The sequence below is a fragment of the Trifolium pratense genome, linkage group LG6 (assembly GCF_020283565.1).
Source record: "Trifolium pratense cultivar HEN17-A07 linkage group LG6, ARS_RC_1.1, whole genome shotgun sequence".
NCBI classification, from domain to species: Eukaryota; Viridiplantae; Streptophyta; class Magnoliopsida; order Fabales; family Fabaceae; genus Trifolium; species Trifolium pratense.
The window spans coordinates 22,211,029-22,230,800 of NC_060064.1; the positions used below are offsets into that span (position 1 = coordinate 22,211,029).

Sequence of the window (19,772 nt, forward strand, 5' to 3'; positions counted from 1 at the left end):
ATTTCAAAATCTAACACCAGAAAAACACTTATTTGTTTGAAAAAAATATACCTAAAAATTCATTTTCAAGTTATTAGATACATTAAATGTTTTTATAAAAAAAAAACTTCAATCAATACACTACTATTTAGAACATTAATTGAGAAATAGCAATACATAAAATAGACAAATTGAATGTATCTAACTTCAGAAAAATAAAATAAAATACTATACACTGTGAAGAATACAATGCCCGGAAACTATTAATCGTGAGATATCATCATATACGGACGCTGGCGCTGCTTAGTTAAATCGAAATTAATAATAATGTTGAAAAAATTTTTTTTTGTCAGAAGTGGGATTTGAACCCACGCCCTCTCTCGAAGACCAGAACTTGAGTCTGGCGCCTTAGACCACTCGGCCATCCTGACAACTTGTACGCTTCTTTCTTCAACATATAAATATAGAATACAAGCACTCTAAAGTCTGAACAAACAAAACACGCATCCTTTATGTTACGTTGTAGATGAAATATTCTTTTCCCATACTTTGTGGCTTGTTCTTGTGAATTGTGATAGAGGCTCAACTCCTCTCTTTGCAAAGATCATTCATGCAAGCATATCTGGCCATTTTGATAAAAACTTACGAGGTATATATCATTGTCGAGCTGCTATCTCAATACCGATCCTTGAAACCCTAAATTAAGGGCACTGCTTAGGTAAGAAAGAAGCGTTGATCCACACTTATACTCGCTAGGGGTTATTCTATCTCATGCATCCTAGCTTATCCAACTTCATCCTTGAAGGTCACACGGACTGTTCGAATCCTTAGCCTGCCCATTAGCTTCCTTTCCACCTACGCCTCCTCCCAGAAAATCACCATTCTTTCCTTTCTCCTGGCTCCCGAAGCTTTTGCATTTTTCAAAGGTTCACCTATGTCCCGTATGGATTCATGCTCTTTCACATTCACTCAACAAATCATGCATAACCTTGATCCGATTAGAATCTCACAGTCTCGTTTGTGCTCGATTTGAGCTTATTTCGAGCAGTCCATATTGCATACAATACAACCAAAGAAACCGTGCTGGTCTTTAAACATCGACAAATTCATGGTTTGCCACTGTCCAAATTTGCTCCATACTCATTCTTTAGTTTGTCCAAATTCATGCATGTGTCTACTGTCTAGAGACCACCACAGACCTCATCCTCATGCATGGAAGTGGAGAAATAGTGGTGATGCCCATTGTAAAGTACTTTTCAGCACCTTGGAAGTTCGATATTTTGCAAATAATAATTTTAGAGATAATCCAGTAATTAAAAAGATTTCATTTTTGATCTTGCAAAATATGGATTATGGAACGCATGTGTGAGAACAATATATTAAACAGTTTAAGCTCTGTTTAAAAAAGATGGTATGTCATCTTTCGTGCAAAAATGTAGGATTACATGACTGTAGGGGTATGATTAACAACTTTCAATAATATATAGAAATAGTGGATCTGTGAAGTGATCTACAAAAGGGAACAAGGCGCCAAAGAAGCAGATGAAAGCAAAGGGAGATTCAAGCCAAACGAATCGCTAACAATAACATCATGATAGCCAAGGATGGTTGTCGGTATTTTGAAATCCAAAGAGGATGTTTGTGTTATACAACCAAATCTAAGGGGAGGTGAGTGTATTTTCCTCTTTAAGCATATTTTTAATGTTGCAAAATTTATTTCAGATATAATAAACTACCTAGGTATGCATGTCTATAACTGCAATCCTGCATTGCCAAGTTCTACCTGTTCGCCAAAGCAGTACAAGTCCTCGGTATTATCAACTGTCCCCTTGTAAAAGAAAATCACAGAAAAGAGAATACACTTTTAAACCCGAGACATGGCTCTATTTGATTCATTTGTCCATTAGTTTCCAAAGAACAGCACTGTCTTCTTATTTCACATGAATTTAACTTCTCTTCTTTTGATTCTACCACCGTGCAACGCTGCTTCTTACTGCTCTGTTCAAAGCTTCCAGAATCTGACGACCAAGTTTTCTCTTTAGGCATTGGAAAACTAACAATAGGATCAAAATTGGACGATTGAACAGAATTGGTGCTTGAAATGCCCTTAGAAATATTAACTACTCCATCCGTGCAACATGAATCTTCCAATTTCTTGCGTTTAACAGAAGTACCAACTTGAAAACCAGATGAGTAGTTTTGCACATCAGCAGTTCCCATATCTGAAGTAAGCATACTACCAGAGACCATGTCTGAGAAATTTGTCTCTGGTACCATACCTAAAGCAGCTTTCAAAGAAATGGGATAATTCTTTGAGAAGAATTCAGTTTTCTTGATTTCTGTGTCCGCGCAATCAAGCTTCCTAATCTGGGGAAAATCCTTAGATTTTCTCTTTATATGGTCAAATACTGTTTCTTCAGTTGCATTTTCATAACTTGCTTTCGGTTCAGGGAAGAAAACACCTTCAGCAGTAAAAAGAAACAGTAATGACATTAAAAAGACAATAAAAATGATTGTATCAACTACACTGCTAGTGAAAAGGTGTACCTGCATCAACTACACTGCTCCTGTTATCTGAGCTTTCAGCTATATTATGATCATTTAAAGTCAGACAAAGGTTGATATCTTCGTGTTCTGCATTTCTGAGATCAGCAGGAAAATTGACATCAGTTTGTCCTATAACTCCATTGTCATCATCATCCAAGACAACTACCTCATGCCCATCGTAAGACCTCTTCTCACGACCTTGGTTAGACCACTTTTCACGGGCATGATTTCTTCCAAGAAGGACCTCCACTGATGGACAGCGAATATTTTCAAATGAAGACAGGAGAGAAAAGTTTTTGGCTTTCTCCCGTATGTGATCAAATACTGTTTTCTCATTAAGGATTTTGAATTTCTCTTCTTCAACCTCAAGAGCATGCTCATCTTCCACACAAAATAACAGATTTAGTTGGTGAAGAGAAGAATGTTTTTGAAAATCCTAGAAGTTAGTAAAATCATAGTAAGAATGCTACCTTCCTCAAACATTTCACCGAAAAGATCGAAAGTAGGACTGCAAATAAAGAGCACTGTAAATATCTGATGTCTTCAAAATGCTATACTTTAACTCACAACAAGAAGATAAATATTTATGTCAGGCATTACAAGTAAAGACGACTTACATGGAATTACTTTCATCCTTATCCATATCCTTGCTCAAAGTGCTTGTTTCTTCCTGCGGTATATGAGTTAGATCTCTGTCGTCATCTTCTATTACAAATATCTCTTCAGGTGGAGGAAAAGAAGCTTGCTTCCTGTTTCTTTTTAAAATCACATTTGAATTGCTCTCTTTCATAAAGAAAAGCTTTTGGTGGACATCAATACCAACTGTATGAAGAAAAAAAAAATGAAGAATTGAGTCATAATTCCACAAAGTAGACTAACTTTTATGGAGAGGTTATTAACCACTTCTTACTGTATTCCTCAAATATAAAATTGGCTTTGATAGTCTGATTCCCTTGTGAGGTGGGCACAAGAACTGTTGTGCTATATGGGCTGTAATATGAAAACATAATTATCTCAGCCTGAAATATGTGTTGGAAATTAAAAAATAGGCAGCAGAAAAGCATTTGACTCTAGGAATCATAACTGTAACATGTAGTAATTGTAACTGTTTACAATATCCACACCAATCCATAAAGATATCATAAATTTTTACAACTTCCATGCAATCAAATTCTCAAGCTTACTTACAAGAAAGTACAATGGCCATAATATTATAATGCAGTGCCTTTCCAAATAATTTTTTTTAATATGCTTCAGTCAAAATATTTTTGTTATAACAAATATTAGTAAGTTAGTAGTTATGTTAGTTTCTAAGGTTCAAATACTAGACATTTCAATGTCCCTTAATCCAGTCCAGAAGATATGTTCTAACATAAATTGTTTTTACTGCAAATATAAAGCCAGGGTTAATTCATGTACCTGGAGAACTGATCAACCCTGCAACAACATTTTGGAAATATTAAAATGTGATTAGATGAGGAAACAACAACTCGCACAAATAGAGTGCTGTAATACTACCAATTAGTCAATACCATCAAGTAGACATGTTTGACATAAACTCTTAGGTGTACACTATCAAGTCATAAAATCTGAACTTGTAAGTCATCATCACCTAATTTTTTCATGAAAGAGAATAGTGTTGTCTTCTTCCGAACCAATGATCTGTGAAAAAGAAATTTGGGAAACTTACTTAAATTATTAAATGTCTAAAAGTCTTCTAAGAAAACATTCAGATAACACACCATATCAGCATAATGTCGTTTTGCTGACTGCCCTGACTGTGATATCCTAGTCAGTGTTACTACTAGCTTGGACTTTCCATGTGTATGGCTTTCGATTTCTGCAAGCTTCACATCAACTTTTGGAGGTAGCGATAAGAGAGAATCCTTAATATGGTTACCAAATGGGTATTTTCGACCAGTCACTATCTCTATTTTCCTTGGATCAGCTTCAGCAAGTGCTTCGAATGATTTAACTCCCATTGAATGCAGTGCCTGAAAAGAACATCAAATTAAGAATATCAAGCAATTAAAGGATAAATGCATAAAGTATTAACAAATATTGTATGCATTAATAAAATAAATAAAATAAAGTCGATTAATATCACCTTTGCTGTAACCATCCCAATTCCAGGCAACTGTTTTAAAAGGTATAGACTATCATCCCAAAGTTTCTGGTTAAATGATTTTGCTAAAAGGGCTGAATTTACAGCTCCTTTGAAATTCCTTTTATGAACAAAATAGTCTTTCATGCATTTTGCAATTCTATATCCATTCGAACATATAGAATTCATGTCCTGTAAAAAGAGTTTATTGAATTACCAAGACAACTATGTTGATCTGTAGCAATAAATACTGATGTTGCAATGCTTACCTGAATCAGAGATAGGTCATGCGCAGAAGGATCACCTGTTAAGCAGTCATTTGCTAAAATAAATATCTTCTCTTCTCTTGTTTGAATTCTCTTTTTCTTTTTCCCTTTATTTTCAAGAATATGAAATCGAAGCCGACCATCTTTGTCTGCATTGATCTCATTTAAGAGCTTCTTTTCATTGCGTCTGAGCTGTATCCCTTCATTTTCAAGTAAATAATTGTGTCAATGTTTAATGCCAAAACAATGTGGCCTAATATAAAAAAGTTTAAACACAGATCCGCACATGAAATTTCTTCAGCAAAGCATACAACACGAAGAGCATCTTCTAAACTGCAATTATCAGGAGTCCGCATTATCTGTTTCATGGTGTCAAATCTCAAATAGTACTTTGTCATTAACCTTCCAGGATCTAAGGTAGGAAAATGAAAAATATCAGCCACCAGTTTGAATTTTCACAAATATGAAAGGGATATCATTATAGTTGAATATATCAATACCTAACGGTCTCAAGAGGAAACCATCTTCATCAACCCAGACCATTTGATACTGTGATAACTCGTTAACTTTCTGAACACAAATATCTGAGATAACATGATTTTAGTAACTTATAGCGGGGAATTGGGGGAAACTATCTAGGTGAAAGAGAAATGGAGATACTAAGTAATAGAAAGCTATAAAAGATAACCAGATGGTGACAATTGTACCTTGCACATGCTTCTCTAAACGATTGTCAGAAATTCCTTTCTTAATTGCATAGTTCTCGGGATTCTTCTCATGGATGAAAAATTTCATGAGATGAGATGGGATGGTAGAAATAGACACTAAGACAAAACTAAAAGACTATTTCCACAATTGCTTTTGTACTCACTTACCCTTTTCATTCGAACATACAAGTATGAGCATTTCATCCATTCAATTGCTTTTGTAATATCAGATACTGTCAGTTGAACTATTTCCGCAAGTAAATGCTCTGTCACAGATGAGAGTAACCTAGGATAAACAAAAATTGATTAGCTGAGCGGGATAAAATCCCATTGTTTACAGAATAAGAGCAAGATACTATGTTATATCCATTGGTAACATAGAAAGAGGATGTCTTACTGCGATTCCACTACTTCACACCCGCTTAAGAGATTCTCATACAAATGAACCTGGAGTACAAGCATGTATGAGAGAAATATAAGAGCATGTGTGAAAGAACAGAGTTTGTGATTAAAATTGAAGAACTTTGGGAGAGTAGAAGTTAAAAAGCATTCTGCAGAACAGTTCACCGTTTCTTTCCTTGTCATGATTATAACCATGCCTGTATCATCAAATGGTGGTCGGCCTGCCCTTCCAGACATCTGTACAATAAAAACTTTAGCCCAAATGATATATTAACAATAAAAAGTGAGGCCTACACCAATTAAAATAAGAAAGGAAAAATAATTCTACTTTTCATCCCATTTTTGCTACTAAAAATTCTTCCAATTTTTAGAAATGCAATTTCGAACATTGTCTGGAAGTGCACTTCTAAATAAAATGTACTTCCAAACAATTTTTTCTTAAAGTTTCCATAAAATAGGAGAATTTAACACGCTTGGAAAATTGCATGTGCATTGTGGTACCAACATGTTGGTCGTGGGCGTGGCCATTACTTTTTGAGATAGTCATTCCGTGCCATACTTATATACAACTGATACATGTATTGACACAAGTTTCAAATTAAGTAAAACCTTTTTCTGTGCCATACTTATATACAACCGATACATGTATCTGATTATTACTATACATATGAAATATATAATTACTCATCACTTGTCATTTTGCAATACTGTCTATATATAAACTAAAACTATCATAAGGTCTTAATAAGCAAACCTGCAATATAGTGGAGCGGTCATATTCCATGTAAAGACCTTTTTCCTTGTTGCTGGAAATAATAAACATTAAGAGGAGGGATCAAATTTGTTTCCTAATATACTACAATGAAGTGCATACATTATTTTAAAAATAAAACATACTAGTGTTGTGTTGATTTAATAACCACTGTATGCGCTGGGAGGTTGATTCCATGGGCTAGTGTATTTGTAGTGCATAGTACTTGGATGTCACCTTTGAGAAAAAGACCTTCCACAATATTGCGATCTTTGAGGCAAAGCCCGCCATTGTGATAACCAACTGCAAGCAAAATATTTTGTTAAGTTTATTAGACAACAAGCCAATATGGTTGTTCCCTTGTTAGCTAAAGCGGTCATATTTAAGCCTCGTTGCAAAGCTTTTGATCATATTTCACCTTGTATTGTTTAAGTAGTTATTATTGAAATACAATAACTAATTTCTGGTCAAGAAAAAACCATACCACCATATAGAATATATGATTGCATTTGTTTGTCACTAAGTGAAAGAGAAGCCTCCCTCAGCTGATCTTGCTGCTCTCTGCTCTTAATGAAAGGATTTGATTGACCAAAATTCATGACAATTTGAGCAAGTCTCTGAGCTGCTTCTTGAGCTCCTTTTCTTGTTGAACAAAATATAAGCGCAGATTTCCCTTTAGAGTATTGCATGAGAATATCTGAAATTCGTTGTAGACATAGAAGGATGATTTTTCTTCTTATGTAGAAATGTTAATAGCAGAGAAAAGTTACAAAGAATAAAGCCGTTAACTCGAATGCTGAATTACAATGCTTACCAAAAATATAGTTTTGAAGGCGCTGCATGGTAGTTTAAAACAGAAAGTAAGATAAAATTAAATGATAGAATAGATTATTTAAAATTATTGATACTATCTGAGTTAGTCAACTTCAAACCAACCTTCTCAAATAGAAAGTCATTCTTGGCTGGAGCATAGCCTGCATAAATTTAATAGTAAAACTTCAATAAATGGTTTGAAGTGACTGCCAGGATTACAGGCCAAAGCTCAAGACATTGACTAACACAATAAAAAATTCACAAGTTCAAATTTGGTGTGTTTCGTTGATATCATCTTTTTTTTTTCCTGCTGGAAAACCTCATACAACTTGATTATGTAGACTTTATAATTTCTATTAGTCCAATGAATGAAAATGATAAGAAACTGATTCAATTATGAATATGTTAAATTTACTAGCTTACCAAAAACCTTGGTTGTCAGCTTTACTGGCCTCATTTCTTCTCCAAACCTGTGAACATTCAAAAGGAAATACATTTCTGGATATTGACTAGCAGCATTATATAACAAAGCCATATAATGAACGTGGAGGTGGAAAAGTACCTTTTGATCCCTTGGTCAGGAACCAGAAGCCACTTAGCTGCAATAGTGCGTATATTGCATGAAAATCATCCCATGGTTGTTTAAATGTTATTTTAACTCTTGTGACAACATCAAGTGAAATAGAAAAATACCTAGATCCTCAATATTTGGAATTGTTGCTGATAAAGCGAGGAAGCGGACCTGAGCCAAAGGATTTAATTTCATTTTTGGATTGCCAGAAATAATTTTTATTCTGCTAACAATTGCTTCCAGCGCAGCTCCACGTGGATCATTCAGAAGATGAACTTCATCAATTAGTAGAAGTGCTATGTCACTGAAAAAACTCAAACCACCGCTTTCTATACCATATCGTGACACTGCATCAAATTTCTAGTCATTGAAAAATGAAGTTTAGCCACCTCATATAGTATCAACAAATCAGTCATAGCGTGTGCATGTCAGTCTGACAGGAAAAATAAATGTTTCTTGTGTCTCTTTGGATTGGGGAATATGTGCATAAACATTATACTTCATGATTATATTGAAATATACATCCATTTAATATTTCAGAAAAGAAAAAAGGAAAAACAAAGTACACTAAAGATTAAGTGTCTTGATCTACTTATTTATAGATAACTCTCATTTGAATACTGACCTCTGGAGTGGTTAGAATGATATCTGCTTCATTTATATTTCTTGGAGTGTAAGATTCATTGTCACCTGTCAGCTCCAGGCAATATATCCCCCATGGTCCAAATTTCTGATTCCAATCACGGACCTTCTCCTGAACTAAAGCCTTAGATGGGGCAATATAGATCTTAACAGCAAGTGAGAAGATCATCGTACCAATAATAAGTCAATGAGACATGATAATTAAAATATATATCAAATTGTAAGCTTCAAATGATTCAGTTATTCACCATACAAATACTTGGGTTATTTTTTAGGCACCAATACAATAGTCTTCTTTATGGCAAAAAAAATATTGGGTTTACACCATTGACACTAGAAGAAAGAGAACCTGTCTACAGGCTTTACCTTTCCTTGAACACAGACCAATACACTCATAAAGATTACTATGAGAATAGTTTTCAGTGCTAGAATCTTGTGGGAAATTACTTACTGTTTTAAGAGATCCCTTCACATGTATGAATCTTCCCTCGGATGATATGGACTTGGAGAGAAGCCTCAAAATGCAAAGCTCAAAGAGTACTGTTTTACCACTTCCGGTCGGAGCAGAGATGACCATGTTTACATCGGAGTGGTAACAGGTAGGAAAGCATTCACTCTGAAGTGAATTAAAATATCTGTGTGCCACATAACATAGAGAGATCATTAATATGCTAATAAGAACCCATGTGATGTGAGATCACTTTAGGTGCACATTCTTTTCCAACTCAACACTATCAGAGGTTTGAAATTGTACAGAAAAATCATTAATTTTATGTTATGCCACAAAGTATAAATAAGTGCAATCTCTTAACTAAAAGTATTTCGAAAATACGAGTTATAGAAGCTTAGTATGATACATGTTAAAAGCTTCACGCCAGCTAAACTTATCTGTAGCAGCAACCTACTATATCTGTCACATATAAAAAGAAAAATATAGTACCTGAAACTAAAACATGATTGAAAAGGTTGAGGCAAATCGAACACGGACTTCAAAGAATATGAATCCATAGTTGGGATAACTGCACAATATCGAGTTGAAAACAGATTATCATGTTCTAAAGTACTAGATCAACAAAGCAAATAAGATAAGATACAACATTGCATATAACCAATCACTCCTTATCCCAAGTAATTTTCATACAATAGAGTTAAACAGTAACAACATGAAATTTCAACGTTAAGTATGCTAGTGAGCTTGACAAAAAATCACAAAACGAAGGTCAATTTCATGATTAAAAAATCAACGAAATCATTAATTTAAATTAATTAGCAATCCCATATAAGCGAGTTGGTAAACACCTCAAATTACATTTTCCAATTTTGCCAAAAAAACTAAACTAAAGATAAAATTAAAAAAAATGAAAAGATTATTCCATCAAATATTGCTGGAAATAGTAAGAAACCTAGAACTTCTCAACATTTCAATTTAGCTTGAATTATCAATCAAAACAAGTATCACCAAATTTCAAGCTAGAAAATATATTTCGAAGATGAAAAAACAAATATCTTCAACAAATCGGTCACTAACAATCAAATACAACTAAATTCATAGCAAATACCACAAAACTAAAAGGGGAAAAATCAAAATGCCAGATAAATTGCGAATTTCAGCAAAATGTTAGAAAAATAAAAAATCATTTCGATGCAAAAGATTTCACACAATGACTGGATTTGGCAAATTTGAGATGAAAATAGAACATAGAAACCGAGAATTTGAGATTCATCGAAGAAAAAATTACTAACACATGAGCAACAAAATATGCACTAAACAAAAAGTGAAAGGTGAATTCTATCAGATTCCTAAGATTCAGAGGTAGATCCAGATGCAGAAGGAGAGAGGAACCTGAGAGAGGAAGAAGATGCAGTAGGATTCTTCAGTATGTTGAGAAAAGCGAGAGGAAAAGGGATTGAAAGAGAAAATTCTTAATCGAGTGTGTAACTGTTATAGTAACTAACAGAAAATTCAAAAATTGAATACGGTGGCGGCATTTATATAATTTGATGAACTCATTTTCCCGGGAAAATCACGGATCACGTTGTCAATGCCCAACTTCGAACTTTCTCGAATTTTATTATTTACTACTTATTAAAAAATTTGGAAATACTAACAAGTGGCCATATGCCCGTAACTCGTAGATTCATATGAGTTTACGAGTCTAGAATGTAAAAATGAATATAATCGAATATAAAATTGTTTTTTAATAGATTTGGATAAATTTGAGTAGACTCATACAAATTACTATATACTCACGAGTCTATGGTGAGTTTATGCGTCTATAAGAAACTCAAAAAATGGTTCAAATTTTTTTCTTAAAATAAAATTAAAAGCACTTAAATTCATTTTCTATTCCGTGCGACGATATATTTAGAATTAAAAACATCGAAAACTCTCACTCTCCTCTTAAAGCAACGATAAAGTCCGCTAAGTCTCCTTCTTCGTTAGTAATTTGATTGGAGCTTTGAATGTTTGAAGTCATTGGCATATATGTTTTATGATATTTTTTTTAACTTTGGCTCTGTTTGAAAATAAAGTTCATTATCCCTCTAATCGAAGGATTGAGATAAGAGATGAACACACTATGCAGAGCGTTTCGTTAATTGACTCGAGAGAGTACGTAAATACAAATACGTACCTCATCTTTAAACAAGTCTTATGTATTTAGAGTGATGAGAGGATAACATAATCAAAACCATTGTTATAAATTGCGATTCTAAGGTGTTTAGTTTTTATTATTGATTTCTTTTTATTTCTTGTCTTTGCAAAACCAAATCAAAATCATCTCCATCATCATATAACTTCTTACTTTCTACTAACTTTACAACTATTGTGTTATATACCTTTTATCTCACAGGTTCATGTAAATTCAATACTCTTTTTATTACGTCGACATACTCATACACTTGCGAGTGTGTCAATATTGCATGAGCATATATTTTGAAAACGTAAGCAATATCAACAAAACTAACACATTCTTGCTTCCAACTGCTCAACCTATTTTAAACCTTTCATAGAATATGATTAAATTTTTCCCTTATGGTTCTTTCAAAATGCTAGTGTCCAAATATGTTCCCAAGTATTGACCACCCGAGTGAAATAAGTATGATTTAAAATATCTTCCCTAAGCTGCTGATCCACATTCTTGGAAAAGAAAAAAACTTCAATTTTTTGGTTGTTAATCTTCTGACCAAAAGTTTTAGGAGTTACTTTTGTCGCTCTACTGGTTACTCAAACACTGTCCGCGACTTAGATAGAGGACGACTTTTTCTCCCAAAACGCCCTATTTATACACACAATGTGTAAAAATAGGGCGCGCGAGTAACCAGTAGGGTGACAAAAGTAGCTCTAAAAAAGATCCGGACAATGTATCATACAATGGACTTGCTCAATAGAGCCTTTCGGCAAAAAGAAGATGATTGTTAGCAAAAGAAGGTGAAAAATTTGAAAATCAGATCTACATATACCCATAGTTTAATGAGAGTTGTTACTTAGACATAAAAAGTATGGACAAAAGATGGACACATTTTTATTTACACATGTTGCACGTAAATCGAGGCCAAAAAATATTTAAAAAATCGGAAACAGTATTTTTGTCACATTTTTGTCGGTATTTTGTGTTGAATTATCATTTCCTTAGTTTAATACTACTTCATAAAGGTTGTAAAATTGTCTTTGGCTCTTTGCACCTATAACATGTGGTTCCGCACCCTTTTAGACACCGTTTTATGGGATTTTGATACTTGCTTGATTTACTACGCCTAGTTTATATAACGGTAATTAACTTTTCTTAACAAGTGGTTTCGTGGTGTAGTTGGTTATCACGTCAGTCTAACACACTGAAGGTCCCCAGTTCGAGCCTGGGCGAAGCCAAACTAATGTTTTTTACTTTTTTTCCCTCTTGCACGTAATTTCTAGTTTTTCATTCGACTACTATCATCTACATATATATGTATATTTATAATCTTCAGTTTTTCTTTTATTTGGTAACGATCAATATCCCAACTTTTTAGCTAAGAAGCAACTCCAATACAAAGAAGTATAATACATCTTGTAGAATAGAAGCACAACTGATTTATTGATATACTGTATTTTTTATTACATCCATAATTAAGGACAAAACTTAAGAAAAATGACATCTTGGACAAACTTGAGATACTGCTGCAATCATTTGCTTCTCCGAAATGCCAACATTGCACATGTAAGCAAAGGATTTTGTGTATTTCCTTCCATAGGTTGATAAGATACCACAATGACTCTCATAAGTTTTAAACTGCATAAAATATTGTGTTAAAATTATTAGTGTAACATGTATAAAACATAAACATTTTGGCATGCTAAAATAAATAGTTAGAATTTGAGAAACAATATATATGGTATGCTATGCTATGTCTAAATTAAAATTTAAGAAAGTGGCAAAAATAATCATTCTATAATATTTTGCTTACAAGTATTTTAAGACAGACCCGATCATCGACAAGAGGGTGACCAGATGCACGAACATGAAACATCATAGTGAGCTCTTCTTTTCTTCGAGGAGAAGATCTCCTATGAGATAGATCTTGTGGTCCACGTGCTCCTATGAGCAATTTCATCATCTAACTCTTTTTGAGCTTTCAATTTATCCATAGAATCATCAAGTGCATTTTCCAATTAAAATTATTCAAAAAATAATAATTATAATTTTAAGAGTGGAATATTAACACTCCAATTACAATTAAAAATCAGGAAGAAAAAAAATTAAGGTTAAGTATCCCGCCATCCTTAAAACTACATAAATTGAACACAGCTATAAGGTAATTTTTGCCACGGTGCTGCAAAGCAAATCATAGCTGGACAAAATGCCAAAAACTTTACTTCTTCTGGCCACATATTTGAATTTTGTTTCCCCCCTTTCATATCCTTCCTTGCTGGGCCAAAATACACAAGTTTAATCCTATTCGGCCCAACTTGATCCAGTCTGTTTATTAACTTTCCTTCATGCCAAACAAAAAAAAAAACTTCTTGCCCAAGAAGCATGCTTGACGCGTCACTTTGACCTGTCACTCTCAAAGCAAAATTTTGCAGCACTATACTCTGTTGTTGTTCTCTTTTGTTGACTGAATTTCAAAATTCAATTTTTCCCTCTCTCTATCAATATCAAAACTCACTTTCTTACTCATCTCACTCCCATTTTTTCTTGATTCCTTGGAACTTCTCTCTCCATAATCAACCATCTTGGATGGCATAAGCCAGAATCTCCAAAGGTTTCAAATTGCTTCTTCATCTGTTATTTCATGATTTAATTTCATCATTTGTTTTTTATGTGAAAATGAAATGTTTAATTGTCTATCTATGTTTGCAAATTAGGTTATCTTCCCAATGGAATCCTTAGGTAATTTCATATTCTTTCTTTTTCCAAATCCCTAATTTTCTTCAATCGCATTTCTAATCCTCTTTATGTTTCGTTATTTCTTTTTCATTCTCTCATTAGAGGTAAAATTTTCATACCTGAATGAAGAAATCACGTTCTCGAAGGACACGTTCTTGAATATTTCTACAGATTAAATACCTTTAAAAAAAACTACAGATTAAATAAACTCATACAATATTATCAAAATTAAATGAATTCTTACAACATACTAGTAGTACTTAAAATGATGATATAGTTCACCATCAATACATTCATCCTTAAATTAAATAAATCCATACATGTGAGCGAATTCCATATTGGCCTTTTGATTTGAACCTTGATTCACTTTCCACGCCGAACTTGGCCAAGAATGATAATAGTAAGGTTATCGTGCATATCGGTTCGATTCATTGAGCCTTCGGTTTATAAAACTGAAAACCGGGAACTTGACCAAACTATGCCGGTTTTCATGGGTTCGGGTTGGTTTTTTTAACCAAGCTAAGACATATCGATTTTTTTTTGTTTGGATTGGTTTGGGTCTTCGGTTTAATCTATTTTATCTGATCCGCTTATTCCCCTAAATTCTAGTGATACTAATGGTCATTTTATAATCGCCCTTGACGAAATTCGAACATAGAATATTAAAGTTACAAGGTTAAACTCTTACCAATAAGTTAGCAACTAAATATATGCCATGGTGACTCGAAACCATACATGACATTAAGCATGTACACAAAATCAATTCAATCGATCGATCTATTAACATAGCTAGACTATACGGAATTTTTCTTTCGTAACGTTGTGAAGTAACAAGAGAACTATGACATTTTCTCTAGTTACAAGCAAAGGGATTGAAGCTTTTGTGAAGCCAAAGAAAGCTAAAGGAGCTTGATTTGTAATATTGTTCCATAGTGTGGTTAAGACAAAAGAAAACGAGTCAAAATAATTACTATATATAGGAAGGAGTGATGGCTATACATTGGCCACATTTGGAAAAGTTTATTCCAGCTGCTAAATGATCATGGTTATATACTTATATTATGATATATGCTGTGTCCACTTTCCACTATCCGTAAAGGATCATGCCAAACACTATAAGCTTTCTACAAGAAGAAAAAATACACCATATGGGTCGGGTTGCTTTTTATTCTGATTGGCCGATTACTTTTGATTCAAAATTGAAAGTTAGTGTCTAGTGGTATTTTTTTATGGGTCTGTTTGATGTCTTTTTTGGTGGTTTGGAAGTTGAAGAGTGTCCTTCTAAAAATGAGAATATAAGTGAATCTCTATTAGGTGGAGTCTGTTTTAGTATTTTTCATGGGTGTTTCGCTTATAAACGGCGCATTTGTTTTGTAGTCTCTCTTTTATTGGTCTATGTCCGTCTTATGAGAAAACCTTATTATTTATAATAGTGTATTTTCCATTAAAAAAAAAACTATAGGTCAAGCATCAACGTGGCAATCCACAATAATTAATATTTTTGGCCTCCGTTTAACACTACAATACCAAAGTTGGCAGTTGGTAACATTAGCCACTTATTGTTCTTGCCAGCTATGTTTTCCAACATACTCCATTGGAGTATATTGCTGAAATAAATATTAGACTATCTTTACCAAAAAAAAAAAATTAGACTATCTCTAGTTCTCTACGAAACAATTGATGTTTTATTAGTTTATATGGCTTATTATAAGTGTCTCATTTGATTTGTGTGTTCGGTGCTTCTATAGTATATATTAATAAATTGAGTTGTATTGCTAAATTAATTATCATTTTTTATGAAGTAAAAAATTATTTGTTGTCTTTTATATTTTAAAAAATATATATTTTATAAGAAAAAAATTACAATTTAACTGTTATATGTATTGTACTAACTAGTTGAGAGGTCTTCTCTTCATCATTTACACCTCTTGAAATTTTATTTTTTTTTGGTCAAGACACCTCTTGAATTTTAAATGGAAAAATATGAAGACACCTCTTGATATAAATTTATGTGACTACTTTAAAAAAATATTAAAAACGAAACTGAGAAGTAGTGCTTTATTATATATGAAGATAGAAAGACAACTATGGTAGAATATAAACTATTTTGAAGAAACGTGTGCATATTATATTATACAAAAAAAGAAAAATATCCGTATTATATATGACTACATTTTTAAGTCTAAAGAAAGAACTTATTGGATAAATACTTATAACAATGTTATATGTTATTTTGTGATCACCATTGTAATAAAATCTCATAGCCTTGCCTTTTAGCCTTTTCTTCATCGCTATCCAGTAACCGTTTGCAATTGTACAACGTATGACTGTTGTTGGAAGGCAGACACTTATATTTGATTTTATGTTGGTGCATAATGTGTTGCATAGAAGATTACTCTTTTCCAAATGTATGATGATTGACATTTGATAGACTCGCAAGTGCATGAATTTATCGTCGTAATTAAAAGAGTATTGATCTACAAGATTAAGAAGAAACAAAATAAATACTAAATATAAAAAGAAAGATTGAAATAAAAATAGTAAAATATAAGAGAATATTGGATGAGATATGCAAGCAAAATGAACTCAAATATATCTTTCTAATAAAATTCATTCGAGAATCATAGATTTCATTCCAAACAGTATTTAAATTTCTAACCCTGTCACATACACAATTATCATGAGAAAACAATTTATAACAAAACATAGAGTAAACTCTCAAACAGCCCCTTAAATTTTAAAATTCGTCAAATATCCCCCTAAAATTTGGAAATAGGCAAATACCCTCCTGAAATTTTAAAAAAGTCAATCAAATTACCCCCTGACACTACCAGTCAGAGTCCACGCCAGGAGGCAATTTGATTGACTTTTTAAAATATTTCCAAATTTCATGGGATATTTGACGAATTTTAAATTTTCATACGGTATTTGACAGTTTGCTCCAAAATATAAAGGCCCACATTAGAGGCGATTAATGGAACGTTTTGCTTAAGTAGGTGGAAATTCCTCGAACACCTCTTTACGCACGGTTTACACAAATAATTTTTATTTAAAGTCATGAAGAAACTAGAAATAGTACCTGTTATCTAATCTATATAAGAAAGTTAGTTGTTCTGGATAAGTCTAAACTACTCTTGCTTAAGTTGCTGTCATGTGTCCCAAATAAGGGTAATTAATGTCCCAAAATTTGATATCTGAACTAAAAGTACACACCATTTCTAATGGAACCAAGTCATATGAGCCATTTTATTAGTTTGTGAGTGAAAAAGTGTTTTATCAAACCAGTTTTTACATTGTAACTAAGCCACTTGAGCCATTTTGGACTTTTTGAGTGAAAATTCAGTTTGTGGAACTAAACCATCTAAGCCATGTGAAGAAGTCACTTTCAAATTTTTTTGGATTCTCAATGTCTCAAATCAAATTTGAAATATCTTTTATTCAAATTTCTACTTTCCCTCTCAAACTCACATTCTCCCGTTAAATCTTACATTTCTTTTCTCTTTCTACCCATTCTCTTCACAATTTTCTCTCTCTCATTTTCTACTTTTTTTTCTATGCTACTACTTTCTTCTTATTATATTCAACTAGTCCCACACCCGTGCGATGCACGTGTGTTATTCAGTATTTTATATTATAATGATGAAAAATCATTCATATCATTCGTATAAATTGAAACAATATGTATTATGAAAATTATAATAATAACATCAACAACAACAAAATAATAATAATAATAATAATAATAATAATAATAATAATAAAAAGTGATGTAAATATAAGATAGATATTAAAGATGTGTTTGTACATTTCAAAAAGATTACAATGGATCCTATTGCATCTACCAAAATAAGTTGGTAATCCATAAATTGTCATGTCACTATGAAAACAGTTTGCGGTCATACTCATACATTGTGGTTAGATTAGTGGTTGCACAACTATCTAGAAATTATATATATAGATGTTTATACATTTAAAAAACTTATTTATACATGACAGTTGAAGTTATTTTGGTATTTTCTTCATTAACATTGATTAACAATATTTTTAACTCATTCTTCAAAATAACTATGGAAATGACAATATATCATTGACCATTGAAAACAATCGATGTTGAAACATAAGTTTTTATTTATATTATAAATTTCATTGGAGGATTCTGAGTTGGATAAACTACTTCATTATCTCTTACCAAAAAACTATTGTATTATCGAATTTGACATTTATATTAATTTGGAGTAAAGATAAACCAACTTAACTCACACTCAAATATCGAATATGAAAAAAATCATACAGGGCATAACAACCATTAGTAAATTTTATTTTATCTATTTTTTTTACTAACATTAGAGAGTAGTCCTGACAATCGACCAACTCCTTATATTTACAAAGATTGGACAAAAGATTATTAGCAAAAACATTAACTTTTTTGGAAAAAAAAAACAATAAAATACACAAAATAATAAAATGAACAAAAAAATTTAAAATGAATAATAACTCAAAACAACAACAACAACAACAATAATAATAATAATAATAATAATAATAATAATAATAATAATAATAATAATAATAATAATAATAATTACAAATAGTACCCCACATTAAATGGATGATGTGGCTAAATGAAATGTTTTCATTGGTTTGTGGATTAGGGTTTAGATAGGCAATTCCACAACTATCTAGGATTTATATATATATATATATATATATATATATATATATATATATATATATATATATATATATATATATATATATATATATATATATATATATATATATATATATATATATATTGTTCTTAATGCTTTAGGTTTTGCTCTTTTTTTTTCATGTTTTAAGCTCCCGGGAAACGGGGAATCATACTACCAATCTTATCTTATTTGTTTATTTTATTTTTCAGAATGCATACAAGAGTAAAGTTGAAAAAACTAATATGTTTTGAAGAAAGAACGGCGAGAAATAAAACAGGACTACACCATAGAAGCTCCCTAAATTTTAACTAATATATACATTTTTACTATCTTATACGGGATAAATTATCACCGATAAAAAATTCAAAATAAATATCATTTGTGAGACAACTTATAACTAATAAAAATTTCAAAAAAACTAATTGACACGAGATAAGTTTTAACTGATATATAAATGTAACTATCCTATACGAGATAAATTATCACTGATCAAAAATTCAAAGTACTTATCATATGTTACACAAGTTATTACTAATAAAAAAAATTTAAAATAAAAATAAAAAAAACTATTTTATACGGGTTAAGTTCTAACTAATGTAAATTTTAAACTAACTATGATATATGGGGCAATTCTAATTGATAAAAATTTTAAAATAATTATCAAACGTGAGAAAGTTCTAACCAATTACAATTTGTTTTTAAACAAAAACTATCTTATACGGGATAAGTTCTGACTTATATAAATTTCAAATTAACTATCATATACGAGACAATTTCTAACTGATAAAAATTTCAAAATGATTATCAAATGTGAGGCAAGTTCTAACTAATAACAATTTTTTTTAAAAAAAAAACTATCGTATACGGGATAAGTTCTAACCGATATAATTTGTTTATTATTTTTTTAAAAAAAAAATTATCTTATACGGG

The 19,772-nt window shown here is 31.9% G+C and overlaps 1 protein-coding gene and 2 non-coding genes across 4 annotated transcripts; 1 reads left to right on the forward strand and 2 right to left on the reverse strand.

Moving 5' to 3' along the window:
- Positions 1-326: 326 nt before the first annotated feature.
- TRNAL-CAA lies at positions 327-410 on the reverse strand. The gene has a single exon. It is a non-coding gene; the product is annotated as a tRNA-Leu (tRNA).
- Positions 411-1,366: 956 nt separating this feature from the next.
- Positions 1,367-10,849, reverse strand: LOC123892769 (DExH-box ATP-dependent RNA helicase DExH17-like). Of its 2 annotated transcripts, none has more exons than XM_045942632.1 (28): positions 10,626-10,849; positions 9,723-9,801; positions 9,234-9,417; positions 8,766-8,927; positions 8,263-8,500; positions 8,132-8,168; positions 7,993-8,039; positions 7,693-7,730; positions 7,571-7,592; positions 7,241-7,453; positions 6,903-7,059; positions 6,760-6,811; positions 6,171-6,242; positions 6,001-6,050; positions 5,772-5,889; positions 5,604-5,667; positions 5,397-5,480; positions 5,183-5,308; positions 4,900-5,096; positions 4,634-4,822; positions 4,269-4,520; positions 4,139-4,188; positions 3,946-3,963; positions 3,437-3,516; positions 3,144-3,348; positions 2,997-3,034; positions 2,527-2,907; positions 1,367-2,441 (listed from the first exon to the last, which is right to left on the reverse strand). In XM_045942632.1, the coding sequence occupies exons 2-28, from the start codon at positions 9,788-9,790 to the stop codon at positions 1,822-1,824; spliced, it is 3,762 nt and encodes a 1,253-aa protein (XP_045798588.1). In that variant the 5' UTR covers positions 9,791-9,801; positions 10,626-10,849; the 3' UTR covers positions 1,367-1,821. The 2 variants fall into 2 exon arrangements, with proteins under 2 accessions (XP_045798588.1, XP_045798587.1); XM_045942631.1 differs by lacking the exon at positions 10,626-10,849 and adding an exon at positions 10,526-10,605.
- Positions 10,850-12,576: 1,727 nt separating this feature from the next.
- TRNAV-AAC lies at positions 12,577-12,650 on the forward strand. The gene has a single exon. It is a non-coding gene; the product is annotated as a tRNA-Val (tRNA).
- The last annotated feature ends 7,122 nt before the right edge of the window (positions 12,651-19,772 follow it).

Bases quoted from the DNA above. Each gene is read 5' to 3' on its own strand.
- LOC123892769 (XM_045942631.1), bottom strand. The intron at 8,928-9,233 runs GTAAGTAATTTC...CTTGCTGTTAAG, and splicing joins TGAAGGGATCTCTTAAAACA to ATCTATATTGCCCCATCTAA. The intron at 6,051-6,170 runs GTGAACTGTTCT...CTTGTACTCCAG, and splicing joins TCATGACAAGGAAAGAAACG to GTTCATTTGTATGAGAATCT.